General features: G+C 44.6%; 1 protein-coding gene across 1 annotated transcript; it reads right to left on the reverse strand.

Moving 5' to 3' along the window:
• Positions 1-18,188: 18,188 nt before the first annotated feature.
• LOC119305042 (late embryogenesis abundant protein D-34-like) lies at positions 18,189-19,165 on the reverse strand. Its single transcript, XM_037581671.1, has 2 exons — positions 18,930-19,165; positions 18,189-18,807 (listed from the first exon to the last, which is right to left on the reverse strand). Exons 1-2 carry the CDS (start codon positions 19,137-19,139, stop codon positions 18,340-18,342), a joined length of 678 nt encoding a protein of 225 aa, XP_037437568.1. The 5' UTR covers positions 19,140-19,165; the 3' UTR covers positions 18,189-18,339.
• Positions 19,166-19,225: the final 60 nt, after the last annotated feature.

Below are 19,225 nucleotides of genomic sequence, written 5' to 3' on the forward strand. Positions count from 1 at the left end.
AGCTTACGCGTGCCTTGGGAAATCATGAACACCCGGGAAGAACACGAGGCAAGGGCGTTATTCCCTGGTATGAGTGCTTTTCGGAATGGAATGACGACTATAGGTCCCGTGCAAGAAAGAAGATGGAAGCGGAGAAGAAGAGGAAGCTGGAGGAGGAGCAGAGGAAGCAGGACGCAGAACGCCTTCAAGGCCTAGAACCAAGGCGCGTGGACTTGGCACTCAAATTCCAGCAGCAGCAGCAGCAGTAGATCGACTCACTTAGCCAGGAAAGGGGGTCTCAGCAGCGGCAGCGGCAAGCGGATGATCGTCCAGCATTGGATAGCACCGTCCCATCCATGCCGAGAAGCAGCGTTGGTTCCGCCCCGGGCGACACACTGCTGGATACATACCCTGTGGATGACATCATAGAGAACACTAACTGTGAGCTACACTCCAAAATGAAGAACATATCCATGAAGGTGGCGGACGCCGTTGCTTTTACAATTACCCCCGAAGCAACCTTCCATTGCACCCCGATTCCAGAGGGCTATTCTCGTGTCTTGGTTGATGAAGTGGTGGACCCATATTCGGGGCTACAGCTTGACATTCCTGGAGGTGACGATGAGCGCACACTGGGAGAGGCCATACATCGTATCATCCTATGAAGAAAGGATTGCATCATCTTTCTAAGTCCACCGACATCGCGTCGTCTGCCGACTCCTCCTCGAAGTCTGCCACCGAGTCAGCAGACTCCCCTCCTCCAAGTCCACGAACGCGTAAGCCGACTCCTCCTCAAAGTCCGCCACCTCCTCCAAGTCCCCGAACGCGTCAGCAGACTCCTTCTTCAAGTCCAGCACAGCGTTAGGACACTCCTCCGGTTTCAAGTCCGACACCGTGTCAGGCCACACCTCCTGCTTCAAGTCCGGCACAGCGTCAGGCCACTCCTCCTGCTCCAACTCAGCCACGTCAGCCGTCTCCGCCGTCTCAGCAATCACAGAAGAGACACGCCGCAGCTATGGTGCGTAGCGGTACGAGTCGAGGTAGTACAGGAAGTACAGGCGGCGACAAGCGATATAAATATGGTCCAAGCCTCGCTCCTCTTACTCAGAAGCCTTACGACATGACCGAGGAGCCACAGCCATAGTGCAGGCCCAAGTGGACGCCCATTTTGGACCGAAACCGGCACCGCCGCCAAGGGAGAAAGTGCTTGAGGAAAAGATCGACCACTTCATTCGTATGGCTAGAGCACCAGCTCCCAATCCTGTTGACTCAGACTATGAGCGCCAAATCAGGAAGGCACATCAAGCACAACTACAGAAGGAAGCAAGCTCGAGCTCGAGCCAACAAGCAGCTGGCAAAAAATGCGGGAAAACAGTTCCCCAGCTGGGAGAATAGGCGGCGCATTCGATCCCCCCGCTTGTTGTGCCAACAACACATGAGAGGAGTACGCGCGCCCAATATTATTGTGGGCAAACCGTTAACGTTCCCCAGCTGGGCGATGTGGTAATAACGGAGGAACATATAATGCAGGCTGAAATGCTCAAGATCTCTGTTGGACAACTCCTCGAAATCGAGCCCATGTCTCCACTTAGAGAGGAGGAAATAAAACGGAAATATGTCCCGGGCCAACCTTTGGTCGAGCCAGACAAGGTCAACAACCTCCCAACGAGAATGTATGAATTGCATCGATGGTACATGAACATTACCAAGATTTCCAATCGAGAGTCCCTCATGGTGAATGTCAAGGAGGAGCATTACTTCCATGAGAAAGCTCTGTCCGTTGAGTATTCAGAACTATTTCAGTTATACAATCAAGACGCACTCGAAAAATCTATCGTCAGTTGCTATTGTCTGTAAGTGATTTCTTTCTGTAATTTAAGTCTCAAGCTAGTTGTAGTGATCATTTTGATCAATCATTACATGTAATTATCCTCACTATATATTCTTTTCTGTGGTATTATATGCAGGATGAAGATGTATGAAATGAAAAAATCTAGACGCTATGGCATTGGGTTCATTGACCCAAATACCATTAATGAGTACACATGGAATGCTCCAACTTATCGAGTAAGTTTAGAGGAAAGCATGGTAGAGTTCTTTAACCGCCTCAATACCAATGAAGATATACTACTTCCTTACAACTTCCTGTGAGTCACACTGTCTTGTACTACAAATTCTATTTTTGCTTACTAGCTAGCTAGATGTTAATAATTAAGTGTATAGGGTTTACGATAGTTGATTAGTGTTATGCACATGCCCGCTTAATTAAGACATGCAAACGTGTGCGCATGCAGTTTCCACTGGAACTTGTTAGACATTAAAGTTGATAAAGGAACAGTTGAAGTACTGGACTCACTACTTAAAGAGGAAAAAGACTACACCATCGTGAAGGGGATAGTCAACAGGTAATTTCAATCATTATTAACTATATCTCGGCCTATTTAGTTCGTCATTTCCTGATATGAACTATTTAATAACCACTTTATTAATTTTCTTTGTCGGCGGGCAGGGCTTCGGCAAAATTCAGGCAAATGGGCAAAAAAGATGTTTTGGTATCGACCAAAGGTAAGTAATTAAGTAGTACTAGCTATGTAGCTAGCTACCATCTCTTTAATTCTTGTTTCAATACCATTAATTAATTATCATGCTTGATTAATCATTATCTGATTCAATTCCACTCTCGTAAAGGCCCTGAAGCAAGCGCAGGGGAATGATCTGTGTGCATTCTACGTTTGTGAGAACATTCGCATGATGGCGTCCGAAAGGAGCAGATCTCAAACACAGGATTGGGTAGGTTTGGCAGAACACTATTCACACCATTATCGATAACTAGTCACACAACTAATACACATGCATATTGATCTCCTTAACAGGTCAGAGAGGTGTCGGAGCAGCTCCTACCAGCGGAGCGCATACTAGCACTTCAAGAGGAAATAGCGGGATTTTTGCTCGACCAGGTCATAGATCCCAAAGGAGAATACTATTACTCGCTACCGCCCCCATGAACCACTTGTCATCGTGCTCCGAAGGCACCAAGGCAACATGTAGGAGAAATTGTATATATATATATATATATATATATATACATATATATATATATATATATATATATACATATGTGTATGTTTGAATAATTAATGGCGTTGGTTGTGAGACATTCGATGATATATATTTATATATATATGCGGTTCTACGTACGAGAAAATCTATTTATATATATGCATAACATGTACAATTTATAGTATCGAAAAATACCAGCAAACAAAAAAGAATTAAATAGAAAACACAAACTTAATGGAAAATGAAAAATAAAACCAACCCCCCCCCCCCAAACATTTAGTACCGGTTGGTGTTACCAACCGGTACTAATGGTCTACCAGCACCCGGGCCTGGCTCGTGCCACGTGGTGGCACTTTAGCGCCGGTTTGTGATGAACCTGTAGTAAAGGGGGGGCCTTTAGTATCCACTCTTTAGTGCCGGTTGTAGAACCGGCACTAAAGGCCCTTACGAACCGGCGCTAAAGCCCGGTTCTGCACTAGTGAGCATAACATATGCATATAAATAGTCTCATCAAATCATGTCATCGTCATAATCATCATCCAACACAAAATGATGTGTCTCGTCGTCATCTCGAAATAGCGATACAAGTTATGACATGTCTCAAATACTTGCAACTACATCGTCATCCATCTAAGAAATGGTATAGAAGAGAAGAGCTATCACTATGAGTGAGAGCGAAACTATACAGTACATGAGGCGGCGGTTTCGATTCCTCTCTAGCGCTAGGTGAACTGATACGTCCATTTTGCATCATGCTTTTATGTCAATATTTATTGCATTATGGGCTGTTATTTCACGTTATGTCACAATACTTATGGCTATTCTCTCTTATTTTACAAGGTTTACATGAAGAGGGAGAATGCCGGCAGCTGGAATTCTGGGCTGGAAAAGGAGCAAATATTGAAGGACTATTCTGCGCAACTCCAAAAGTCCTGAAACTCCACAAAATATCTTAGAATAAATAAAGAAAAATTGTCGCCAAGATGAAGGCCAGGGGGCCCACACCCTGCTCACGAGGGTGGGGGCGCCCCCCCCCCCCCTGGGCGCGCCCCCCTACCTCGTGGGCCCCCTGGTGGCTCTCCGACATCCATCTTCTCCCATATGAAGTCTTTCGATGAGAAAAAAATAAAAGAGAACCTTTCGGGACGAGACTCCGCCGCCACGAGGCGGAACCAATCTAGGGCTCCGGCAGAGCTGTTCTGCCGGGGACACTTCCCTCCGGGAGGGGGAAATCATCACCATCGTCATCACCAACGCTCCTCTCATCGGGAGAGGGAAATCTCCATCAACATTTTCACCAGCACCATCTCATCTCCAAAACCTAGTTCATCTCTTGTATCCAATTCTTGTCTCCAAGTCCGGGATTGGTGCTAGTAGGTTGCTAGTAGTGTTGATTACTCCTTGTAGTTGATGCTAGTTGGTTTATTTGGTGGAAGATCATATGTTCAGATCCTATATGCACATTATTACCCCTCTGATTATGAACATGAATATGCTTTGTGAGTAGTTACGTTCGTTCCTAAGGACAAGGGAGAAGTCTTGCTATTAGTAGTCATGTGAATTTGGTATTCGTTCAATATTTTGATAAGATGTATGTTGTCTAACCTCTAGTGGTGTTATGTGAACGTCAACTACATAACACTTCACCATTATTTGGGCCTAGAGGAAGGCATTGGGAAGTAATAAGTACATGATGGGTTGCTAGAGTGACAGAAGCTTAAACCCTAGTTTATGCGTTGCTTCGTAAGGGGTTGATTTGGATCTATATGTTTCATGCTATAGTTAGGTTTACCTTAATACTTTTGTTGTAGTTGCGGATGCTTAAAGCTTAATCATAAGTGGGATGCTTGTCCAAGTAATGGCAGTACCCAAGCACCGGTCCACCCACATATCAAATTATCAAAGTACCGAACGCGAATCATATGAGCGTGATGAAAACTAGCTTGACGATATTCCTATGTGTCCTCGGGAGTGCTTTTCCTATTATAAGAGTTTGTCCGGGCTTGTACTTTGCTAAAAAAAGGATTGGGCCACCTTGCTGCACTTTATTTACTTTTGTTACTTGTTGCTCGTTACCATTTATCTTATCACAACACTATTTGTTACCACTTATTTCAGTACTTGCAGAGAATACCTTGCTGAAAACCGCTTATCATTTCCTTCTGCTCCTCGTTGGGTTCGACACTCTTACTTATCGAAAGGACTACGATAGATCCCCTATACTTGTGGGTCATCAAGACTCTTTTCTGGCGCCGTTGCCGGGGAGTGAAGCGCCTTTGGTAGGTGGAATTTGGTAAGGAAAAATTTATTTAGTGTGCTGAAATTTTCTGTCACTTGTTACCATGGGAAGTAATTGTTTGAGGGGCTTGTTCGGGGTATCTTCACCCCGTCCAGTTGAGCCAAGAGTTTCTCCTCAACCTACTGAACCTACTGAATCTATTGAAAATGAAACTGCTTTTCAGATTCCTTCGGGTATGATGGAAAAACTGCTAGCTAACACTTTCGCAGGAGATGGAACAAAGCATCCTGACGAACATTTACGCTTTGTGGATGATATTTGTGGACTACTTAAGCTTGCAGGTATACCCGATGATGCCATTAAGAGGAAGGCTTTCCCTTTATCTTTGGAGGGAGACGCATTGACATGGTATAGGCTATGTGATGATACGAGATCATGGAACTATAAAAGATTGAAATTGGAATTTCATCAAAAGTATTACCCTATGCATCTTGTTCATCATGATCGCAATTATATATATAATTTTTGGCCTCGCGAAGGAGAAAGCATCGCTCAAGCTTGGGGGGAGGCTTAAATCAATGTTATATTCATGCCCCAATCATGAGCTCTCAAAATTGACAATTCTCCAGAATTTTTATGCTCGGCTTTCTGCTAATAATCGCACCATGCTCGATACTTCTTGTGTTGGCTCTTTTAGATGAAGTCTATTGAATTTGGATGGAATTTATTGGATAGAATTAAATGCAACTCTGAAGATTGGGACCTCGATGAAGGTAAGGAGTCAGGTATGACATCTAATTTTGATTGTGTTAAATCTTTTATGGATACCGGTATTTTCCGTAAGTTTAGCACTAAATATGGACTTGACTCTGAGATAGTAGCTTCTTTCTGTGAATCTTTTGCTACTTATGTTGATCTCCTCAAGGAGAAGTGGTTTAAATATCATCCTCCCATAGAAGTAAAAGCGGTTGCACCTATTAAAGTTGAAGAAAAGATTGTCACTTATAATGATCCTATTGTTCCTACTTCTTATGTTGAGAAACCCCCTTTCCCTGTTAGAATGAAGGATCATACTAAAGCTTCAAATGTTGTTCGTAAAAGCAATACTAGGACTTATACACCTCTTGAGCAAGTCAAAGTAGAACCCAATATTGCTATTGTTAAAGATCTCTTGTCTGATAATATTGATGGGCATGTTATTCAATTCCCTGGTGAAACTGCTAGAATTGCTAAACCCTGTGATAGAGATAAACATGGACCTGTGGTAGGCATGCCTGTTATTTCTATTAAAATTGGAGATCATTGTTATCATGGCTTATGTGATATGGGTGCTAGTGCTAGTGTTATACCCATTGACTTATACAAAGAAATTATGCATGATATTGCACCTGCTGAGTTAGAAGATATTGATGTTACAATTAAACTTGCCAATAGAGATACTATATCTCCAATGGGAATTGTTAGAGATGTTGAAGTCTTGTGTGGGAAAACCAAATATCCCGTTGATTTTCTTGTTCTTGGTTCTCCACAAGATAGCTTTTGTCCCATTATATTTGGTAGACCCTTCTTGCGTACTGTTAATGCTAAGATAGACTGCACAAAGAATGTTGTTACTGTTGGCTTAGATGATATGGTCCATGAGTTTAATTTCACTAAATTTAGTAAACAGCATCATGAGGAAGAATTGCCTAGTAAGGATGAAATTATTGGTCTTGCTTCTATTGTTGTACCTCCTAGTGATCCTTTAGAACACTATTTGCTAGACCATGAAAATGATATGTTCATGAATGAAAGAAGGGAAATAGATGAAGTATTCTTTAAATAGGAACCTATTCTGCAACACAATTTGCCTGTAGAAATCTTAGGGGATCCTCCTCCACCCAAGGGTGATCCCGTGTTTGAGCTTAAACCATTGCCTGATAATCTTAAATATGCTTATCTTGATGAAAAGAAAATATATCCTGTTAGTAATAGCGCTAACCTTTCAGAGCATGAAGAAGAAAGATTATTGAAGACTCTGAAGAAACATCGTGCCGCTATTGGATATACTCTGGATGATCTTAAGGGCATCAGTCCCACTCTATGTCAACATAAAATAAACTTGGAAGCTGATGCCAAACTAGTTTGTGATCCTCAACGACGTTTGAATCCTAAAATGAAAGAAGTGGTAAGAAAATAAATACTCAAGCTTCTGGAGGCAGGTATAATTTATCCCGTTGCTGATAGTCAGTGGGTAAGTCCTGTCCATTGTGTCCCTAAGAAGGGAGGTATTACTGTTGTCACTAATGATAAAGATGAATTGATTCCGCAAAGAATTATCACAGGTTATAGGATGGTAATTGATTTCCGCAAATTAAATAAGGCTACTAAGAAAGATCATTACCCCTTACCTTTTATTGATCAAATGCTAGAAAGACTATGCAAACATACACATTATTCCTTTCTAGATGGTTATTCTGGTTTTTCTCAAATACTTGTGTCGGCTAAAGATCAATCAAAGACTACTTTTACATGCCCTTTTGGTACTTTTGCTTATAGACATATGCCTTTTGGTTTATGTAATGCACCTGCTACCTTTCAAAGATGCATGATGGCTATATTCTCTGACTTTTGTGAAAAAATCTGTGAGGTTTTCATGGATGACTTTTCTGTCTATGGTCCCTCTTTTGATGATTGCTTGAGCGATCTCGCTCGAGTTTTGCAGAGATGTGAAGAAACTAATCTTGTCTTGAATTGAGAAAAGTGCCACTTTATGGTTAATGAAGGTATTGTCTTGGGGCACAAAGTTTTTGAAAGAGGTATTGAAGTTGATAAAGCTAAGGTTGATGCTATTGAAAAGATGCCATGTCCCAAGGACATCAAAGGTATAAGAAGTTTCCTTGGTCACGCCAGATTTTATAGGAGGTTCATCAAGGACTTCTCAAAAATCTCTCGGCCTCTGACTAATTTATTACAAAAGATGTACCATTTTTCTTTGATGATGATTGTGTAGAAGCGTTTGAAATACTTAAGAAAGCATTAGTCTCTGCACCTGTTGTTCAGCCACCTGATTGGAATTTACCCTTTGAAATTATGTGTGATGCTAGCGATTATGCTATAGGTGTTGTTCTAGGGCAAAGAGTTGATAAGAAATTGAATGTTATCCATTATGCCAGTAAGACTCTAGACAATGCTCAAAGAAATTATGCTACTGCCGAAAAGGAACTTTTAGCGGTTGTATTTGCTTGTGATAAATTCAGACCCTATATTGTTGATTCTAGAGTAACTATCCATACAGACCATGCTGCTATTAAATATCTTATGGAAAAGAAAGATGCAAAACCTAGACTCATTAGATGGGTTCTCTTGCTTCAAGAATTTGATTTACATATTGTTGATAGAAAGGGAGCTGAGAACCCCGTTGCAGATAACTTGTCTAGACTAGAGAATGTTCTTGATGACCCACTACCTATTGATGATAGCTTTCCTGATGAGCAATTAAATGTCATAAGCACTTCTCGTAGCACTCCATGGTGTGCTGATTATGCTAATTATATTGTTGCTAAATTTATACCACCTAGCTTCACATACCAACCAAAGAAAAAGTTTTTCTATGACTTACGACATTACTTTTGGGATGACCCACATCTTTATAAAGAAGGAGTAGATGGTGTTATTAGACGTTGTGTACCTGAGCATGAACAGGAACAGATCCTACGCAAGTGTCACTCCGAAGCTTATGGAGGACATCACGCTGGAGATAGAACTGCACATAAGGTATTGCAATCCGGATTTTATTGGCCTACTCTCTTCAAGGATGCCCGTAAGTTTGTTTTGTCTTGCGATGAATGTCAAAGAATTGGTAATATCAGTAGACGTCAAGAAATGCCTATGAATTATTCACTTGTTATTGAGCCATTTGATGTTTGGGGCTTTTATTATATGGGACCTTTTCCTGCCTCTAATGGTTACACTCATATTCTAGTTGTTGTTGATTACGTTACTAAGTGGGTGGAAGCTATTCCAACTAGTAGTGCTGATCATAACACTTCTATTAAAATGCTTAAGGAAGTTATTTTTCCGAGGTTTGGAGTCCCAAGATACTTAATGAGGGTGGAGGGCGCGCCCTACCCCCCTGGGCGCGCCCCCCTACCTCGTGAGCACCTTGTTATATATACTCCCAGAGGTTTTGACTCTCGTATCACGCAAATCTCCCCTGTTCTTGTTTCGAGCTGTTTTTCTGACAGGTCTAGATCATCATGACGACCCCAAGTGCTTCCAAGGACAAGTTCTTCGAGAAGGTTATCAACCCTTACCTCGCGGAGGTGCTGCGACACCCTCAAACCATTGAAATGCGTGATGGGTTGCTGCACATCTGCGATGTTGAGGGACCAAAGGGAACCAGAAGCGTGGAGTTGAGGCTCGAAGCAATGGAGCAACAAGTTTTCAAGTGCCAGGGGATGGTGGAGCGTGGAATCAACGCCTCCACCGCCAACAAGGAAGGAGACATAATCACATGGGTATGGGCACTCCCCTTGGCAACTGCCAAGCTTAGGGGAGGTGCCCTGGTATCGTATCACCATCACAACTCCTATCTTTACCATTTTTCTTAGTTCGATCCTATTAGTAGTATCTTGATTTAGTAGAATAAAGTCTTGGCATGATCTAGTTTTGAGTTTTGCTTTATGATCATTCTTTGTAATCGAGTCCGTGAGCTATATAATAAAGATTAGTGTCAAGTCAAGGGCTTGAGTATTTTGCCATGATCTTGGGTGATTAGAAGAAAAAGAATAAAAAGAGTCAAGAGTTCATATTGATCTTATTGAAAGTAATGACTTCACATAGAAAGAGTATGATGATTTAAAGTTGTTGGGAGTTGGCAAATATAGCTTTGGTCATCGTTGCAATTAATAGGAAGTAATAAGGAAAGAGAGGTTTCACATATAGATATATTATCATTGACATCTTTTATGATTGGGAGCACTCATTAAAATATGACATGCTAAAGAGTTGATGTTGGACAAGGAAGACAACATAATGAGTTATGTTTTCTTATATCTGAGATAAAGTATGTTGTCATGATTCCTCTACCGTGTTGAGTTTGCCTTTCCCCCTCATGCTAGCCAATTCTCAGCACTAAGTAGATATACTACTTGTGCTTCCAAATACCCTTAAACCAGTTTTGCCATGAGAGTCCACCATATCTACCTATGGATTGAGTAAGATCCTTCAAGTAAGTTGTCATCGGTGCAAGCAATAAAAAATTGCTCTCTAAATATGCATGAATTATTAGTGCAGAGAAATAAGCTTTGTACGAACTTGTTGTGGACGCAATAAAAGCGACAAACTGCATAATAAAGGTTCACATGCAAGGGGCAATATAAAGTGACGTTCTTTTGCATTAAGATTTTGTGCATCAACCCTAAACACGCATGACAATCTCTGCTTCCCTCTGCGAAGGGCCTATCTTTTATTTATTATCCTCTACCTTATGCAGTCACGGTGATCTTCACCTTCCTTTTTCATTTTATCCTTTGGCAAGCTCAGCATGTTGGAAAAAACATGATATATATACCTAATTGGATGTGGAGGAGCGTGAATTATTATTGTTGACATTACCCTTGAGGTAAAAGGTTGTGGGGCAAAAACTATAAGCCCCTATCTTTATCTGTGACCGATTAAAACTCCGTAACCGCAAAGTATCGCGTGAGTGCTAGCAATTATGAAGGACTAAGTGATAGTTGAGTATGTGGACATGCTTTTAAGCTCTAACATAGACTCTTTCCGATGTTATGATAAATTGCAATTGCTTCAATGACTGAGATTATAATTGTTGGTGCCCAATAAAGTTTCTGATTCATATTTTGGCTTTGTGAAAAGATCATCACTAGAACATAAGTAATCATATGACAAAATTTATATATGTTGCTGTTATGAAGTAATCATGATGCCTTCATGTCCGTATTTTATTTTTATCGACGCCTCTACCTCTAAACATGAGGACATATTTATTGTTATCAGCTTTTCGCTTGAGGACAAGCGAGGTCTAAGCTTGGGGGAGTTGATACGTCCATTTTGCATCATGCTTTTATGTCAAAATTTATTGCATTATGGGCTGTTATTTCACGTTATGCCACAATACTTATGGCTATTCTCTCTTATTTTACAAGGTTTACATGAAGAGGGAGAATGCCGGCAGCTGGAATTCTGGGCTGGAAAAGGAGCAAATATTGAAGGACTATTCTGCGCAACTCCAAAAGTCCTGAAACTCCACGGAATATCTTAGAATAAATAAAGAAAAATCATCGCCAAAGATGAAGGCCAGGGGGCCCACACCCTGCTCACGAGGGTGCCCCCCCTGAGCGCGCCCCCCTACCTCGTGGGCCCCCTAGTGGCTCTCCGACGTCCATCTTCTCCCATATGAAGTCTTTCGATGAGAAAAAAATAGAAGAGAACCTTTCGGGACGAGACTCCGCCGCCACAAGGCGGAACCAATCTAGGGCTCCAGCAGAGCTGTTCTGCCGGGGACACTTCCCTCCGGGAGGGGGAAATCATCACCATCGTCATCACCAACGCTCCTCTCATCGGGAGAGGGAAATCTCCATCAACATCTTCACCAGCACCATCTCATCTCCAAACCCTAGTTCATCTCTTGTATCCAATTCTTGTCTCCAAGTCCGGGATTGGTGCTAGTAGGTTGCTAGTAGTGTTGATTACTCCTTGTAGTTGATGCTAGTTGGTTTATTTGGTGGAAGATCATATGTTCATATCCTATATGCACATTATTACCCCTCTGATTATGAGCATGAATATGCTTTGTGAGTAGTTATGTTTGTTCCTAAGGACAAGGGAGAAGTCTTGCTATTAGTAGTCATGTGAATTTGGTATTCGTTCGATATTTTGATAAGATGTATGTTGTCTAACCTCTAATGGTGTTATGTGAACGTCGACTACATAACACTTCACCATTATTTGGGCCTAGAGGAAGGCATTGGGAAGTAATAAGTAGATGATGGGTTGCTAGAGTGACAGAAGCTTAAACCCTAGTTTATGCGTTGCTTAGTAAGGGGCTGATTTGGATCCATATGTTTCATGCTATGGTTAGGTTTACCTTAATACTTTTGTTGTAGTTGCGGATGCTTGCAATAGAGGTTAATCATAAGTGGGATGCTTGTCCAAGTAAGGGCAGTACCCAAGCACCGGTCCACCCACATATCAAATTATCAAAGTACCGAACGCGAATCATATGAGTGTGATGAAAACTAGCTTGACGATATTCCCATGTGTCCTCGGGAGCGCTTTTCCTATTATAAGAGTTTGTCCAGGCTTGTCCTTTGCTACAAAAAGGATTGGGACACCTTGCTGCACTTTATTTACTTTGGTTACTTGTTGCTCGTTACCATTTATCTTATCACAAAACTATATGTTACCACTTATTTCAGTACTTGCAGAGAATACCTTGCTAAAAACCGCTTATCATTTCCTTCTGCTCCTCGTTGGGTTTGACACTCTTACTTATCAAAAGGACTACGATAGATCCCCTATACTTGTGGGTCATCATGAACCTCAAGTAACTAGCTTATGCTTCTTGTCTGCAATCGAACCCTTTAGGGCTGGCGCCCAAGAACCACTCCACTAGAGCCTGACACTCGGGTCACTCGTCGCACACTCCCGAAACCTTCCCTGCGTACATTGACATAGCACTTCTTCGCCATCAAGGATCTATGTACCTGTTAGAGATGCATCTTCATCAAGAGAATCAATAATAATACGCAACAAAATATACTTGAGCAACACAAAAAGAAAGGGTTAGCAAATAGATGCAACATATAGTAAACATAAATAATCGATGCAGGTTCATCGTACGTAAACTAATTAACTAGAGGTACGCAGGCCATCGTATCCAAACTAACAAACTAGTGTTAGGCAAGTTCGGCAGGGACTAGACATCACAAAGTTTCATCGGTACAGAAAGTATACAAGTTCAACCAACACATCATCCTCGGCATCGTCAATCACTGGAAGTTCCACCCATCCGTATCCGGGAGGATACAACCTAGCTTCGTGAACGGTGTTAGGTCTTGACATTGTAGGCCTATGCGAGTTCGGACGTCAGCTCGCGATATAGGGCTGTGGTGGAACATCCCCTTCTCTTCGACGACTTCTTTCATGATGATCGTTGCAATGTCCCTCTGGATGCGAAAGAAGTCATCTCTGAGTTTATAATCCGATTCTTTTCCTAGGATTATGCCCATTTTCTGATATGATCATCGTTTCTCGTTGTCAAGCAAAGCTGTTGGGGATCCCGTTTGAACTCCATCATGAGATGGATGAGGTACAATCCGTCGTTCTTGCTTGCTGTCGGTTGATGGATGCCACAGAAGCTAGTTTATGCGAGAAACCCGGCTTGCTCTTCCTTTGTTTCCTGATCTGGAGGTGGCCACCCCTCATGCTGAAGCCGTGGAGAGCATCATCTAGAATATCCCTTATATGGGTGTAGCCCTTCTTCTTGTAGTTTCTGGAAGGGTCAAAACACACGACGTGGGAGACTCGCGGGAAAAGAACGATAAGGATGGCGCGCCCGTTGCTGCAGGAAAAAACACCTAAAATTATTCTCCATATGAAGCGAGAAGGACTGATTGAAATGTACAAAAGGGTTGTCCGGCAATGCCTTATATTGGCTGATAAGCAGGAGAACCCTTTCCTTGTCCTTATTCCTTATCATGAAGACAAGTTGTATGCTCAAAGTCGTCGAGACTCAAGAAGGACTCGTGCATGCTGTAAGGATCGGCCACACAGATTTGCAAGATTTGTTCTCTTGTGATGACGAAGTTTATATGTAGCGCAAAAAGGGGGACAATTGTAAAATTGAGTCACCTTGTGAGAAACATCTCAAAGATATGATAAAACCGCATGAAGAACACCTCCGCGGGCAGTGTGTCGATATAGCACTTCTCCTCGGGCACACAAACCATGTACAGCAGATATCTTGGATCCTTCGAGGCTAGAAGGCTTTTCTCAGTCCTCATCACATGGTCGTGCAATCTCTTAAGATCCCCTTATATGCCCTCCAGCGGTTTCAGCGATAGGATCGGCTCGCCCGCGACATGGTACACCGCCGCACCTTTGACCGGTAAACGGTCTGCAAAATCCGCCGACTGGCTGCTAGAAGCTTTGGCCTATTTGTAGGCAGCAACACCTTTTTTCGGCGGTTTCTTCCTCTCTTTTTTTGGGCTAACCTTCTAGAACCTTCCTTAACCCTGCCACCAGTGTTGTCGGTCTAAGCATTGTACGACCCTACTTGGCTAGTTGACCCTGCGTTGAGGCGCCATCTGGACGTGTGTCCTATGAGAAATGCACGAAGAGAGACTTCTTGCAATCAACCCTAGGACGTTCCTGCCAGGGCACATCATTCATCTCCTCATCTGCATGCTGATCATAGCCCAACTCATATGGCTAACTCATCAGTTCTCTAGTGTCATAGGCGCCGGTATTAAGGAACCGAAGAGGGCCGTCGTCCATCTCATCATCCATTTGTTGTTCCACATGGGCAATTCCATCATCCACTACTGGACCCCCTTCCTCGCGTTGTCCGTCGCTCTCAACGGGCACGAGATCAAACGCTAGTAATTGCGTAGGAGGGGTGGTGTTCACACCTTACTGATGTGATGTTGTCTTGGTCTGCTCTCGGACGCCTGCTACGTCCATTTTGCATCACGCTTTTATATCGACATTTATTGCATTATGGGTTGTTACTTCACATTATGTCACAATACTTATGTCTTTTCTCTCTTATTTTACAAGGTTTATATGAAGAGGGAGAATGCCGGCAGCTGGGATTCTAGGCTGGAAAAGGAGCAAATATTAGAAACCTTTTCCGCACAACTCCAAAAGTCCTGAAACTCCACGAAGTCAGTTTTGGAATATATTAAAAATGTTGGGCGAAGAAAGCACCAGAGGGGGGCCACCCACAGTCCACGAGGGTGGGGGCGCGCCGTACCCCCTGGGCACGCCCCCTGCCTCGCGGGCCACCTGGAAGCCCCTCAATGCCCATCTTCTGGTATAAGGTGTCTTTTGCCCTGGAAAAATCATAAGGAAGCTTTCGGGATGAAGTGCTGCCGTCTCGAGGCGGAAGCAATCTAAGCCTCCGATGGAGCTGTTCTGCCGGGGAAACATCCCTCCGGGAGGGGGAAATCATCACCATCGTCATCACCATCCATTCTCTCATCGGGAGGAGGTCAATCTCCATCAACATCTTCACCAGCACCATCTCCTCTCAAACCCTAGTTCATCTCTTGTATCGAATCTTTGTCTCAAAACCTCCGATTGGTACCTGTGGGTTGCTAGTAGTGTTGATTACTCCTTGTAGTTGATGCTAGTTGGTTTATTCGGTGGAAGATCATATGTTCATATCCTTTATGCATATTAATACCCCTCTGATTATGAACATGAATATGATTTGTGAGTAGTTACGTTTGTTCCTGAGGACATGGGAGAAGTCTTGCTATAAGTAGTCATGTGAATTTGGTATTCGTTCAATATTTTGATGAGATGTATGGTGTCTTTCTTCTAGTAGTCTTATGTGAACATCGACTACATGACATCTCACCATTGTTTGGGTCTAGAGGAAGGCATTGGGAAGTAATAAGTAGATGATGGGTTGCTAGAGTGACAAAAGGTTAAACCCTAGTTTATGCTGCTTCGTAAGGGACTGATTTGGATCCATATGTTTCAAGCTATGGTTAGATTTATCTTAATTCTTCTTTCGTAGTTGCAGATGCTTGCGAGAGGGATTAATCATAAGCGGGATGCTTGTCCAAGGAAGGGCAATACCCAAGCACCGGTCCACCCACATATCAAATTATCAAAGTAAAGAACGCAAATCATATGAGCATGATGAAAATTAGCTTAACGATAATTCTCATGTGTCCTCGGAAACGCTTTCCTTTATATAAGAGTTCATCCAAGCTTAGCCTTTGCTATAAAAAGGATTGGGCCTCCTTGCTGCACCTTGTTTACTTTTATTATTTTTTACCCGTTACGAATTACCTTATCACAAAGCTATTTGTTACCGATAATTTCAGTGTTTGCAGAGAATAACTTACTGAAAACCGCTTGTCATTTTCTTCTGCTCCTCGTTGATTTCAATACTCTTACTTATCGAAAGGACTACGATAAATCCTCATTTGCTTGTATGTAAATTCTAGCTAGCAGATATTTGTGATTCTTGTGAAAATAAGAGAAAAATCAACATGAAAGAAGAGAAGGCTCGGTAAACATTAAGATGAGCCGTTTCCCTGTTCCAACAAGTAATAACAAATTCACAATGGAGAAATTGAGCGTCTATTTTTGACTCTTTCAAAGAAGGCAGACCTATCTGAAAGGTTGTTAATGTATTCAAAGAAAGCAGACCCACCAGGAAGGTTGTTAATTTGTTACGCGAAAACAAACAGACGAACTTGAAATGTTACGGTATTCTTAGGACCATACACGCAACAAGTAATGTAACTGTAATTACTAACCTGGCACCGGTATTCGAGACGTGAGAAATCCGTGACATTTAACTTAATTTCCATCAGCGAGTTGTAAACGAATGAATGCTCGTATAGGGATGCCCATCGGCAAGTGGTGGAGGGTGTGGCTTGCGCCATCTCAGTGATCCGCGGCATAGCCTTTCTTCTACCCATGGTCTTATTCTTTTCATCATGCCGCCATGCCTATATATACAAAAGATAGCCACCCGTCCACGTGCGGGGTGCGCGTGCGACTTAAGATTTGGGACGACGGCAAGAGGCGGCGCTTCCCTTGTGAGGTTCAGAGGTTCTTGTCATGAGGAGGTGGAACAGGTTCGTCACAACCTCTAGATCTCTTCCCGCAGTCTGCGACGCCGCCACCAGGCTCATCCATGGAGGTCCCTCTTTTCTCTCTCTCTCTCTCTCTCATCAATGGTGATATGTTCTTTCAGACATGCCAAGTTGAAGTAAAATGTGCTACTTAAAGAGCAGTGTAAAAATATTTGTTTCAGTTGAATTGAAGAGAAATAGAAGGAAGGAAATTAAAAGCTCAGTCTCTGCGTGAGGCAGCCGTGCTTGTGTTCATGCGTGCTTGGCCTGTGACTGTGAGCCAGCCGTGAGGAAGAAGAGGGGAGTCAGCTCCAACATCCCGTTTGCTGACAAAAATGGTAAAACATGTGCTGGGAAAATTCAATCTTTTAAAAGACGTACAAACATCTACTCCTACTACTACATGTCTACTTGCATTCTCGTCTCAGATGGAACTCCCACCACCCAAACGATTCCATCCAGATCGAGGGTCTTCACTCTTGGCCGTAGTAGATGGCCTCCTCCGCATCCTCGCCGGGACGAACCACGAAGTCGTCGAGCCCCTCGTCGCCGGGGCGGTACAGCTCGAACTTGCTGAAGTCCAGCGTCGCCCACTTCTCCCTGACCCAAGCCTCCGACCTGGCCCTCTCGGCGAAGTAGCCGTGCTCCACCTCCACGTAGCCCTTGGTGAAGAACTGCTCCACGACGTCGTCGCGGAACTCGTTCCACATGGCGTCGATCCTCCGGGCGAGCGCCGCCCTCTCCGGGTCCTCCGGCGTCGGGCACGCCTCGCTCTTCAGGGCCAGGATGAGCTTCACGTCCGACTCCGACAGTCGCGGCTTCTGCCCGGTGCTGGCCCCGCTGTCGAGGTTGAGTGGCTTCATCGGACCACGGGCGCCGGCAACCTCCATCGATCGGACCCTCCTCACCGGTGATATGGTCGGTAGATCTGGACTGCCTTTTGCGATTTCGAAGTTGGATTTGTGTGGAGCTGCGAAGGAGGGAGGCTGAGGAGGCGGCGATGTATATAATGCCTTCGTTGTTGCAACGAGTCGGAGTCGGAGATGGTCACCGGGAGGGAGGTGGAGTGCCTCTCGGACGCGGTCGGATTACAACGATGTACGTACATAATATACGTACTACTGAAAAAAGCGTACAGTGTCACGTATAGAGAAGTACGTTACGTACGTATATGCGTGGTGGAAGTAACTACGCAGTGCAACGTATTACAGTGCCACGCATGTTCTTCTGCTACCTAACCTAAGCCTGCCGCGTGCGCGTCATCCTCCACTCGTTCATCTCGGCGGCCGCGGCCACCGCGTCGGCCACGCCCTTGCCTCCCCCACCACCTCCCGCAGGGGCGTTGCGGTTCGCAGCTGTGGCCACCGCAACGGCGTCCTCCCTCGTGGCTACCTTGTTGGCCGGGAGCACCGCCGCGGCGCTGCCCAGCACGTCCCTCAGCCGGACCTTCTCCTCCTCTGCGAGGCCGGGCCTCATGTTGGTCTCCGCGGCCTGCTGCGCCGCGGCCGCCACACCGCCGGGGATGAGGCCGCCCAGCCCCGTCGCACGCGTCTCGGCGGCCTGCACCGCAGCCGCGTCCGCGAGGTCCACCGGCCTCTCGCCCGCCGACGTCTGCGCCGCGGCCTGCAGAGCTTCGCCGATGGTCACCGCGTCCGTCGCCTCCTCCACCCCGGCGCCCGGCACCGGCACCGTGAACTGCGCCATCACCTGCATGCATGCATATTGCGTGCGTGTCACGCGCGTACGGGCATCACGTCGCCGTGCAAGTTCATGGAGCGCACGCGCATGGATGCATGCATACGAGGAGTATATAGACGCGCGGTTGTTACCTGGCCGCCTGCGGTGGCGGTGACGACGCGTCTCCCGGCGTGCGGTTCGTCGGTCTCAGTGACCCGGAGATCGCCGCGTCGGCCATCTTGTTTCTGCTGCTGATCATCATGGGTGGCGAGGACCTCGTCGCGCTGGCGGCGCGCGTCGTGGGCGGCGGCGGAGGGCGGGTAGACGTCGCCGGTGCGGACGGGCTGGGACTGGTCGCTCATGGCCGGCGTCGGCCTCGCTCGATCGATCTCGGGCAATCCGCGGGAGAGTTAACCGGGGAAGGCTGCTGCTTTGGCTAGCTAGCTTG

The sequence above is a fragment of the Triticum dicoccoides genome, chromosome 5B (assembly GCF_002162155.2).
Source record: "Triticum dicoccoides isolate Atlit2015 ecotype Zavitan chromosome 5B, WEW_v2.0, whole genome shotgun sequence".
NCBI classification, from domain to species: Eukaryota; Viridiplantae; Streptophyta; class Magnoliopsida; order Poales; family Poaceae; genus Triticum; species Triticum dicoccoides.